The sequence below is a fragment of the Talpa occidentalis genome, unplaced genomic scaffold, assembly GCF_014898055.3.
Source record: "Talpa occidentalis isolate TD23 unplaced genomic scaffold, MPIMG_talOcc4v2.1 talOcc4.7, whole genome shotgun sequence".
Lineage (NCBI taxonomy): Eukaryota > Metazoa > Chordata > Mammalia > Eulipotyphla > Talpidae > Talpa > Talpa occidentalis.
The window spans coordinates 28,903,257-28,915,602 of NW_023605083.1; the positions used below are offsets into that span (position 1 = coordinate 28,903,257).

Below are 12,346 nucleotides of genomic sequence, written 5' to 3' on the forward strand. Positions count from 1 at the left end.
CTTTGTGTGGTCCTTCTCAGCTTTTCATTCTACCGTGTTGCTGAAGTTTCTTAAACGGTTCCTGGGTCCTGAGTGCTCCCAGCAGTTTCTGTCGGGATAGCTGTGTAGCTCAGGGGGGTAGGGAGGAAGGAGGTGGAGCTGGGATGTTTACTCTGCCTTTCAGGTGATTAGTAGTATTGAAAATCAGTAAAATTGAAACAAGAAAAATCTGCAGCAAAACCAAACTTGAGCTATGCTGCGGACCCGTTTTCTACCTCCTGCAGCGGGAATGAAACAGACCTGGGTGGCACCTGGTCCCCTCCACTGCCTGGGACTGGCCAGCGAGCGGCAGGGAGCACGTGACCACTACGGGCAGGAGTAGGCCCCGACCCAGCTGCAGCGCAGTGCTGACTTCTCTACATAGGAATTTTGCGACCTTATACAAACCCATTCACTTTTTGGCCTCAGTGTCCTCATCTGTAAAGCGGGGGTGGGGTGTGGGGGGGAGACAAGGGAACAAACCTCATTTCATTCAAGTGTCCAAATATCAGCCCCGAGCCTACTTAACTCACTGAATACACTCAAAAATTTCATAGTCACTTTCCTTATTGGCTACACCTTGGTATTCCTGGTGAATAAGTTAATAGATCATTACAAAAAAAAAATCCTTTTTGGGTAACTCCAAACAAGAGGTGTTTTACATTTTATACCATCGTGGTAGCAAAGGAATGGCCTTCGAGGGGCTGAGTATCACAAGGTGATAGAAGAGAGAAATCCACCCTCTGGTGCTTGGAGTTAAACCAGTGCTCCTCTGCTGATTGCCTCCGACAACCTCTGGGCTTACAGAATGATTTGTGTTCTGATTTCTAGAACCTTGTCGTGGCATGTAACAATCTGAGAACGTTACCTTTTGGTGATCACATAGCTTTCTGCCTTAGATGCTGACAACTGAGCAGTTAAAACAGGTAGAATCCTGGAGACTTGGTGTTTGTTGTCTACACAGGGCAGAGGGAGCATTTGTGGAAAATGATCCATGCATTTGGAGGGGGGAGGAGACTCACAGACATGTGGGGGCAGGAAAAGGTAAAACAAAAAAATGTAGAGAAAATGAAAAGTGCCTTAGCTTGGTCCTACCGTATTGTACAATTCCTCTAGTCTGGAGATGGTGAGAAAACGGTGCATGCTTACTCCATTCTCTATGAGTAATTTCACAAAATCCACTCTGTCCAGAACTAGGGCATCCAACATGGCTTGTTCCAGAGAACCCACCTGCAAATCAAGTCACTGAGTTAGTCTGCCCGGGATCTAGGGACATAATCTTTCGGTGCTTACCCAAATAGCTTAGAAGTGGACACTGCTGTCACCTGGCACTCCTCCAGCACATCCAAGACGTGCTAGCAAGACCATTCCCAGCTCCGCTATAGGGACAACCACACCCTCTCCTGTGTTTTGGGGTCTGTCTTTGCAAATGGAATGTAAGAGTTTCTAGTTGCAAGAGCTCTTTCCTCCTTGAGTGTTTTTTTCTGTAATGGATCCTAAGAAGCTCCAAGTGTTTGTAAGATTTTCCCTCTCCTCCCAACAATCTGATCAAACTTCTGCAACATCAGGAATTGCTAACGTGGGTGTTTTTTTCCATCTTCATTTTCCTCTTCCTTAAACTCTGAATTAGATTAACTCTGGCTAACTTAAGAGAGACTCAACTAAACAGACCAGAGCACTTGAAGAGATGCTGGGTCTCTATGTGGAAGTGACTGAGACATGAGGCAAGGTAATATCAGTTAACTAAGAATAGAATAGCCTACTTTCTGGATGTGTCACTTGCTAGGATTTTTATTTAATTCCTTTCACAAAAATTTCCCAGAGTCCAAACTCCTTGATCAGTCTTTCTACAGTCAATCCATTTGCACTGATTGAAGACAGAGGCTTCATCCCAGGCAGAAGCTCTCTAGGGGAAAAGGAAGCATAGGAAGGATCTACCGGGTGTGGTCTTTCAGTGATTCCAGGCACAAAAATCAAATTCCAGGCTGCCAGCTGCCTCCTGGGGATACATACATACACAACCCAAAGGCCAATTTTCCAATTCTAGTTTTTATTTTTGGTGGTGTCAGTTGAGGGAAACAAACCAAGAACAGTTATATAAAGCATTGATTCCCTCTGTGTTGTTCTTGGGAATAGGGAGGACCTATGTTCAGCCACCAGGACCAGATGGCACCCATGTGCAGAAGCTGCTAACTCTGCAAATTGAGGCGCTGCCCAGCCACACAGCAGCCCAGTGGCAGCACTTGAAAGCAGCAACCTCTTTATTTTTTTGCCTTCCTAAAGACAACCAGAAAAAAGACTAATTCTACTCCTTATTTAATTTTAATTACTACCATTTTTGTCTTTTTTTTTTCCCTTGGAACTTACAAAAGAAATAGCATCTGAAAGTTGCTGTGAAAAGGCCACTTGCAGAGATGGAAATGTTTGGAACATTTGGAGTTGTGCTTTGTCATGTCTTCCACCCGGTGGCAGTGTTTTCCCAAATAGAGAAAAGGAGCTGAGAAGAGGGATGGCTACAAGGGAACGTTTCCATCCTAAAGAAAAGGCAGCAACTTCCTGAGCCGCTTCTCAGAGACTCCTTAAGACAATACCCTTGCCCAAGCAAGCGGGCTTTTCATGGGGGACGAAATATACTCTACCGGCCATTGTTGCCCATAAATAAAGATCTGGCTGCGGGCGATGTCGACTCTGTTCCAGGCTAAAGCTAAGCTCAGTTGGTCTGGGGCCGAGGCATTGGCTCCTGTGTGTAGACAGGTAGGAGATAAGAGTAGGAGAGAGAAAACAATGATCAGTTATTACACGACCAAGACCTTCTCTACTTCTCTCCCATCCATCCCCCTCTTCCTGGAGAGCAGACCCAGCTCTCCAGCAGGGCTTCTCAAACTCGGCACTGTTGACATTTCTGCAAGATAATCCTTCATTGTGGGGACAGTCCTGAGCAGTGTGGAATATTTAGTGGCATCCCAGTAGATGCCAGTAGTACCTCCCTGCCAAAGTCATGACAATCAAAAAATATCTTTAGATATTGTCAAATAGGGAGGTATGTGGGAGTTCAGGGTGATGAGGAAGTCAAAGTTGGTTCATTGGGAAGGGCTAAGCCTCAGTCCTTTCCAGTGTGGCCCGTGATCAGCAACATCACCTGGGCATTCGTGAAAATGCAGACCCTGAGGCCCCACGCCAGACCTACAAACCAAATCTAGATTTGTGCACACATTAAAATCTGAGAAGCCCGGCTCTGCAAGGCATCTTGCTTCTCTTGGCCAGGGCTGGTTCCCAGCATTATTTTAATTTTATTTTTTTTTTAAAGATTTATTTACTTATGCATACAAGAGCTGAAGTGCAGGCCAGTGGTGGGGGAGGGGTGGTGAGGATTCACCAGAGACAGGGTGGGAAGCAGAACAGGCAGACTGACTGAAACACACTGCTGAGGGGAGCAGCAGCTGAGACAGGAGAGGTCTGCTGCGCCATGTGGGTAGCTCCCTGGCCAGGGATCAAACTGATGCTGCAGTAGCTGGCAATAGCTTGATAGTGGTGAGACTTCACTGCTGCGCCACCATGGAGGCCCCGAGAGGTTTTTAAAAATACCAGTTCTTGGGCCCCACCTCCAGAGGCCTCTCCGCAGCCCATCTGGGACCACCCTTTAAATACGAGGGCCCTAGCGAAGGCACTGTAGGAAAGCACTGCTGGTGGGGGCATTTCTGACCCTAGTGTCCACAGGCTGATGGGTTCAGCATAAACCACATGCTTGCAGTAAAATGATTTGGAACGATGAACGCTAATTTAGTTCACATAGTGATCCTTCCATGTAGAAGAGTATTTCTTATCTCTTCAGATAACAGCAGGGAGTGAAAACTCATATCAGGGTAACTGGCGTAAATAAGTGATAAATAGGCGGATGTTAAAGTGCTTCTATCATGTTGAAGGAAAAATCACTGGGGCTCACTGAGGTCACATTGGGGAGGTAGCACACTGTACTTTCACTACTGCTCTGTCGGTCACTGCCCACGGTGCTGATGGTTCCAGCATTCCCTTATGCCACTCAAGTCAATAGTAGCAGCACAAATATGACCAGGAATACATAGCAGGAAGAAGTCTATGAGGACAGTGTGAGTATGGGCCTGAATGTAATTAGATCAGTGTCAAATCAAAGCATGAAGCCAATGAGCTGATTTTTCAATGACTGAACATCCATCACTCACGAATGGACCTGGGTGACCGTTTGAATCAGTGGTTCTCAACTACAGTGAGAGCAAATCACAGTGTTAGCGTGGAAATTGCCAATGTGGGGAGAGGGGACACCCCGTCAGTCCTGCACAGCTTGGATGGCTCGTTACCCTGTTCTCAGCTCAGTGTGGACACTGGAGGTGCCTGGAGAGCTGGTGCCCTGGAGAGTCTGGTCTTGGGCTCTGTTTTTTAAAAACTCCCCAAGAGATTCTAATGTGAAAACAAATTTAAGAATCACTAGTCTAGATAATATATGTCCGTTCATTCACTCATCATCGTGTTTACCCATTCATTTACTTATGCATTCAAAGATGTTGATTTCATGCTCTCTCAGATGTAGGCGATATGCCAGTAATAGGACCAAGGGGATAAGACAGAATCCTTGATCTTGAGAGTTGACATTCTATAGGAGGCACATTACATTTGCCACTTCATGCAATAATTCCTTTATCTGCCCAACAGATATTTATTAAATGCCTTCTGTACTGAAAACTGTTTTGGCACTGAGCATCCAGTGGTGAATCAGATAGCTAAGGTCACTCTTCACAGAGCCTACATTCTAATTAGTGGAGGAGCAACTGCAGAAAATAATTGAATAAACGAATAAGCAGCACGCTGCCAGACAGTGTGAGTGCTGTGAAGGAGCAGTGCTGTTCCCAGGATATGTGGGACCTGTGTCTGTATAACATGCTTGAGTGATCCCAGATCAATCACCCCAAATGTGGTGGCAGCTGTGGCTACCCAATTTTGCCTGATCCCATGACAGAAACACTGTGCCAGCTGCAGTGATTTGATGGCCAGGCTGCCCCCCTGAACCAGGGCTGATGGGGAGCGTTACATAGCCTCACAGGGACAAGGCAGGGGAATTTTGGGGGCAATTTATTTACCACTACAACTTTTAAACACAGTTATTGAATGTGAGGTATCAACACCCTAGGAAGTTGTCGAGTAGACATTTAAAAGAAGAGGAAGAGAGGGGTTTGGAGATGAATCTAGAGGTTACTCATGGAGATGTAACATTTAATGCTGTGGCACTTTGTAAGCTTGGCAGAAGGTGGAGTGAGGAGATAAAGGAGTGGTCAGAAAGGCAAATTACTCAGGACCTTTGATGCCAAGTAAAGATAAAAATAAGCATAATTACTATCAGGCATCGAGAGCCAGTGACATCCTAGACCTTTTACATGTGTTACCTCATTTAATGTTCACAAAAATCTTGTACGCTAAATCTCTTTATCCTCCACATTGTTATTTATTGAGTTAGCCTGGTCATTGTTTGCTTATTAACTGGCCAGCCTATACCCCAATTCCCTCCTATCCTGCTCTGGTGATCAGGGCCATAAAACCAGGACTCTCATGACTCTCAACTCCATAGAGTGACTCAGGGCAGTGGCTGTCCCCTCTCCTATGCTGTGATCCATGATAAAATGTTTTTACTTGAAACCAATTATTGGCTCTATCGGAATTTTGCGTGGAATTAACTGAAAGAAGCTGGACAAGGACCATTTGGAAACAGATAATGTCAGTGTTTAAAAGCATTTTTAAAAATACTCTGAGGATCACTAAAAACATGAATGTGCTATAAATGCAGTTGTGCACTCTCTATGGGAGTGTTTCCAGATAAAAACAGTAGCTGTGTTATCTGACCTGCATAATCTAAGTATGATCTGGCTTGGTGGGCTGGTGTGGGGGAAGGGGCAGGATTTACAGACCCTATAATATCTTGACTAGTGCAGGATTCTGTGATATGTAGGGTGGTGTTCTCCATCCTGATAATAGTTTAGTAATATTTTCCCCTGTTGGGGTCTGTGGATCTTTTCTTGTCTTATCTAAAGAATCTTGTTTGGATTAAGCACTTTCCCCCCTAGGGTTTCCATTCATTTCCATCAATTTATTTGTAAATGTTGCCTCTAAATGCATCAGGGTCTCAGTCAAGAAAAGAATATCCATCATTTATTGAAAGACAGCAGATTTTTAACCTATATGAGAACCATGAAGGTGCAAGGAAACAAGCTGAAAGGCCTCTTCACGTGACTTAGGTTGCTAGGAGACACCTTCAGTTGTCTCCAAGAGCTGAGCACTGCCACCCTGTGAGCCTCTCAGGAATTTGGCTGCTACCTAGAGCAAAGCCAAATTAAAGACTTGAAACACACACATAAAAAAGTAGATGAGGTCTTCATAGAATTTATTCTTAGCTCTGCTTTTTTGCCCTGAATGATAACTGTCTCCTCTTGGTAAAAATAACTTTAGGTAGATTCCCAGGAGAAAGTTAAAAGGAATCAGGAAAAATTGGATTAACTTTAGCGGAAGAAATTTAGATTTTACTTCTAAGAGACAAAATACGCAGCTGAGTGAAAGAGCTCTTTGCTGAAGGATAGGGTTTTCTTTCTCAGTTCCAGTAAATAAGAAAGATAATAACTGCAATTTGTTTCACGCAGCTTGTGCCAGACACTCTTGAAGTGTTACTGTGTTAAATTCTCACAAGAAGCTGTAAGGTGCCATGTCCCCACTTTACAGATGAGGGAACTGAGGCAAAGAAAAGTGTCCAAGGTGAAGCAGTTGTGAAGTCCTGAGATGAGTCACTCGGGCAGTCTGAATTCAGAACTGAATTTTTTTTTTAAGTTTTATTTTTTTTTTTTTAGATTTATTTATTTATTTATACAAGCACTGGGTACAGTCAGAAGCGCGGGAGGGTGAGAGAATTCACCAGAGCCAGAGCGGGGAGCAGAGCAGGCAGAAGAACTGAAGTACACTGCTGAGGGGAGCAGCAGGCGGCAGGAGAGGTCTGCGCGCCATGTGGGACCCTCCTCCGGTGGCTGGGGAGCAGCCGGGATCGAACCGGCGCTGCAGAGGCTGCGGGCAGCTTCCCAACGCAGTGCTCAACCGCTGTACCACCGGGGAGGCCCAGAACTGAAATTCTTGATGTCCTCTCTTTACTGCCTTTGGGATTGAGAAAGGGGAACATGGGACAGCCTTTAGGGAAATGAGTTGGATCCCATCTGGTTTTATTTATTCAACAGATTTGTATTAATTCCAGTTCTCTGCCTTTGTTTTTGGCTCTGAGGAAACAAGATTGAACCAAGCAAATGTCTACCCTCAAAGAAACACATGCACACTGTTCTCATTGTGTGTGTGTGTGTATATAGATAGATAGATAGATAGATAGATAGATAGATAGATAGATAGATAGATAGATAGATAGATAGAAAGATATATATATATATATATATAAATAAGAGAGGGGTGGGGGAGAAATAGGGGAAGAGAGAGAGAAGTAAGACAAACCCATAAATTTTTCAAATCATTTAAATTATATATGTGATTTATTGTTTTGTGTTTCTTTTCCTCCTGAGTCCTCTTTAGTTTTTGTTAGTAAGTCTCTGTTTTTTAGGTAGTCTCTAGAAGGTGACTTAATGGTCTTGGCCAGTTTCTGAAGTGACATGAAATAAACTCAGTATTCTTCATTTCCTTCAGAACAGCAAAGTTTGGTATTAATTTGGGTTCCATCCACACCAGTTCCATTCATTTTCAGCATTCCATCGCTCTTGCTACCTCCTCTGATTGTGACAAATAGGGGTTCTCCGTCTTAAATAGGCACAGTGGCAAGTGATATTTATTTTATCAAAACATTCTTTTTTACAAAGGTGTTGCTCATTATTTCCTTAGCTTGGACTCTCTGCATCTAAAGTATGACGCAGTTCAAAAGATGCCGTTTACAAATACATTTGAAGGAAGTTCTAGACTAGACAAAATGATGGCATGTGTGTGGGCAGGATGACCCTATTTGGACATCACTATATTCTATTTATTTGGAAGTTCTGATTTGCAGTTTTAAAACAATTTTTAAAAAGTTTCTTTTCCTTGATCTTAAATTCCCTTGAAAATGTAATTGGTGTTCTATTTATTTTGTTTTCCTCTATGCTGCAGGGGAGACATTTTTTAATTTTCTTTTTTTTAAGGATTTATTTATTTATGCATATAAGAACTGGGGTACAGGCCAGAGGTGTGGGGGGTGAGAGGATTCACCAGAGACAGAGTGAATGGAGCAGAACAGGCAGATTGAAATACACTGCTGAGAGCAACAGAGGGCAAGCCAGGAGAGGTCTGCTGTGCCATGTGGGTAGCTCCCTGGCCGGGAATCGAACTCATGCTGCAGTGGCTGCGGATAGCTTCATAGATTGCGTCTTACCCTTGCGCCACCAGGGAGGCCCCGTAGAGGAGAATTTCAGATGTTGCCTCTATAACCCAATTTCCCCTGAACCCATGTTTCATTTCTATTCTGACATATTCTTATATTTTCAAAATTTCTAGCACTTAAGATAACTCCTTAAGCACTAATATCTGAAGCATGGTATCTTAAGCACTTAGGATGATGGAGCACAGTAGGTGCTCCTGTGATTAGGTCATTTATCCATGATATTAACTAAGACTAATGCACACTGACCTCTTGGAGAACTGAATGAGGTACCAGCCAGATGGCAGCTGCCTGGCTCAATGTTGGTCCATGGCAGTTTACTCTTTACCTAAGAGCAGGTGTGTGATAATAAATGGGGGATATAATAACTTCTTTGGGTTGAAGAGAAAGGGCAGAGATCTTATTCAGTACCTGTGGGGTTTGGGAAATTTACTTATCATCTCCAAGATTTAGTTTCTTCACATATGTAAAGTAGTCAATAATATCTCCCTCAAGGGATTGCTTTGAAGATTAAATAGGATAAGAGATGGAAAGTTGCTTTATTACATTAAAATATGGTGCAAATAGTTTCGGTGTTTTACATATACCAAGCAATAAATCTGCCATAATAATAACAACAATAAATAATAATAATAATTGAATCAATTTATCAGGTTAATAATGCTGTTGTCATGCAAACTCTTCTGGCTGGGGCATAATTACCAGCCAGACCCAGAGTATAGCTATAGTTTCTAATTAGTCAATGTGAACAATTAGGTGTCATTGAATTTTTTTATTATTTTATAAATTTTTATATCATTCTTCATTTTTATAAAGTATGCTTTATCATCTTGAATATCATTGAATTTTCATAAAAGGAGTATTTACTATATAGTGAAGCAGTAATTCTCAGAATTAAGTAATGGCAGTCCCTTAATTACCTGGGGCTTGTGTGCATGTCAGAGTTGTCAATAGGCATTAGGGGTGGTTCTCTGACAGAGCGTGGGGAGTCAATCAAATACTACCTTCTACTAAGGTGTTCTCTCAGTGGCTCCCCTAAGTGAGCTAGGACTTGTAGGTGCTAAGATATGAATAAGAAGAGAGAAATTTGTTACAATTCAAGAGCCTGAATTTAGACACGAATGCTGTTTGGATGATAAGGTTCTGATACTCTTGCGGGAGTGTAGGTTGAGAGCATGGATTTTGTGTGTCCGGGCAGCCCAGGCCGGGGTCCCTGGGTGTTCCCATAAGAGCCCCCCACACTTAATTAGCAAAGTGTGTCTAACTCTTCCCAGAGCCTGCCAGGGATAACAAGCACATGGGCACCTGCAGAGGTGATCAGGGACGTCTCCTCCTCTCAGCCTGGTACTATGTCTAGAGCCACAGCTGGGCTTGTTCTCTGGGGCCCCTGTACTTCCCAGACACTGGATTTAGGGGTGGTAGGAGGTAGTAATTAAGTTTTGCTTTGTTTTTCTCTTGGTTTACCAGGTTGATGCTTTCTGTGGAAGTCTCACTAACTTTGAAAAAACTGCTTTGTTTCATTTTCAAAGTTAGAGTACTACTTTTATGAACCAAAGTGACATAAAAACCTCATAAAGTCAGGTCATCTACATGGTGGTGTTTGCCAAGAGTTACTGCGTTCAATATTGCCACTATTTCCTCATTTCCTAATAACATATGCAAGCAGGAAGGACAAATACAACCGTATAGCTTATGATTAATAGTGTCGTCAAACGCTTTGCTATTTCTTTCTTTTTGCTGACTTTCCTAAATGGATGACTCCTCCATATTGTGCCCTTTCTACCATCAAAGAAGCCAATACCTGGCAAAAGTCTCCCATTAACATGTCGGAAAAACTTTTAAAAAGTGCCCCTGTATCAGGCGTAATATGCAAAGCTGAGAAACAGGTTATTAAAGTAAGACAGAGGGAGCACAAGAAACATACATTTCTATTGGGTCTTTTTGTCTGTTTGCTTGTGATCTGACAAAAAGAAATTAACTTACACAGTTGGGCAAGTAAAATATTTGCATCTTCTACTTTGTAACTTTTAGTGGGATTCCATGGAAATGTATGCCCTGGAGCTATGGGATATTCTGGTATCTTGGCATTGATGATTTCCTACCTTCTTTTCTCTCTTTTTCTTTCACTCATTCAGTCTCTTTTATTTGAGGAGTAGGTAATCCAGGGACCATTTGTTATTTTTACTAAAGTTGAAGCATGCATGGAATTTAGAGTCATCTCTTACTACAACATTTGTTACAAAAATCACAAGTCTCATGCCCCACTCCTTTCCCCCAGAGGCAACTACTTCACTTCAGGTAGCTGATTATTTTGACCTTATGTGGTAGCGGGTCTTTGAAGATAGCTCCCAAGGAACTGTAGTTCCCAGTATCTATGCTCTTGGGATATCCCTTCCCACATGGAATCTGGGCTGGCCATATGACTTGCTGTAGCCGGTGGATTGTGGCAGAAGTGACACTGCTCAATTCCAGGCTTATGCAGCAAAAAGGTCTGACAGTTACTGGTGCAGACATTCTCCTTGATCCTTATCTCCTTCATCATCATCCAGGGAGTCCCAGCAGCCTCTCTCTTGTGTTAGAGTTCCTGTTTACTGTGTTTAAAGTTTTCTGTCTTTTGTTTTTCCTCTTTCATTTGCATGGAACACATCTTCCAGTAAATTCTGAAGAAATGTTTAATATTGAGTGAAATCTGACAATGCCTTGATTCCACATTCTCAAGTGGCTGGTAGATTAGGTATAAAATTCTAGATTGCAATAAATGTTCTTCAGATTTGTAAGGCATTGCATGATAGCTTTCTGCATTGCTGTTCAGAAGTGTAAAACATATTGACTCCCCAACCTTAGCATGGTGCTTGTTTTTGTCTTGGAAGCTCCTAGATAATACATAAAACTATCATGTTAACATGCCTTGATGTGAGTTTATTTTCACACATTGTATTGGGCACACAGTACAACCTTATCATCTAAAAATGTGTGTTTGGGACTTCTGAGACATTTGCTGGAATTAGTGCATTGATAGTCTCCTATCTTCTATTCTCTCATTTTCCTTTATCCTTTCTGACTTTTTCTGTCCTTCCTAGGAGACTTCTTCAACCTTTTCTTTTAATTCTTTTATTTATTTTTGTATTTGCTGCTATCCTTTTAATTTTGAAGAACTCTTTTTAGTTCATGAGCTAAATATAGGAGGTTTCTCTGTTTTTTGGTTTTTTTTTTTTTTAGAGATTTATTTATTTATGCATACAAGAGCTGGAGTACAGGCCAGAGATGCGGGGGGTGAGGGGATCCACCAGAGACAGAGTGGGGAACAGAACAGGCAGACTGACTGAAATACACTGCTGAGGGGAGCAGCGGGTGAGACAGATGAGGTCTGCTCACCATGTGGGTTGCTCCCTGGCCGGCCGGGGATCGAACTCATACTACAGAGGCTGTGGATTGCTTCATAGTGCAGTGCTCAACCCTTTGCACCACCAGGGAGGCCTGGCTTCTCTATTTTTGAATGGTTTAAATATTTTGGTGGCTTTCTCTGAGGATATTAATGGTAGTTTAGGTGAAGTTTCCTTTTCCTTACAAGTATCCTGTTTGCTTCCAGCTATATTTCTCTGTCTGTTTCTTTATCAGTCTGCTGTGTTGAAGAGGTCTTTACATGTCCATTTCCTGCATATCACATCTTTCCTGCTGGGGATTACGGCCCTCAAGCAAAGAACACACACTCTCTTCTGATGAGACACTCCCCTTAGAATTTCTACTACCAATTCACCCGTGTACCATCACCATAGTCCCTTGTGCTCTTTACTCTTAAGGGAAGCTTGGGGAAAAAGAAAATAGTGGGATAAGAAGAGGGGCATGGGATAGGGAAGCCAGAGGGACAATGTGACACTGGGGAAGTCATGCGGAAAGGATCCATGGAAGGTT

The 12,346-nt window shown here is 42.7% G+C and overlaps 1 protein-coding gene across 11 annotated transcripts in view; it reads right to left on the minus strand.

Moving 5' to 3' along the window:
- The window catches only part of TRPM3 (transient receptor potential cation channel subfamily M member 3), a 512,968-nt gene that overhangs the window by 103,694 nt on the left and 396,928 nt on the right, over positions 1-12,346 (minus strand). For all 11 annotated transcript variants that reach the window (XM_054689399.1, XM_054689395.1, XM_054689398.1 and 8 more), the window contains 2 exons: positions 2,658-2,758; positions 1,114-1,248 (listed from right to left, as the gene is read on the minus strand). In XM_054689399.1, the coding sequence (XP_054545374.1) occupies positions 1,114-1,248; positions 2,658-2,758 (236 nt within the window). The remainder of the gene's footprint in view (positions 1-1,113; positions 1,249-2,657; positions 2,759-12,346) is intronic.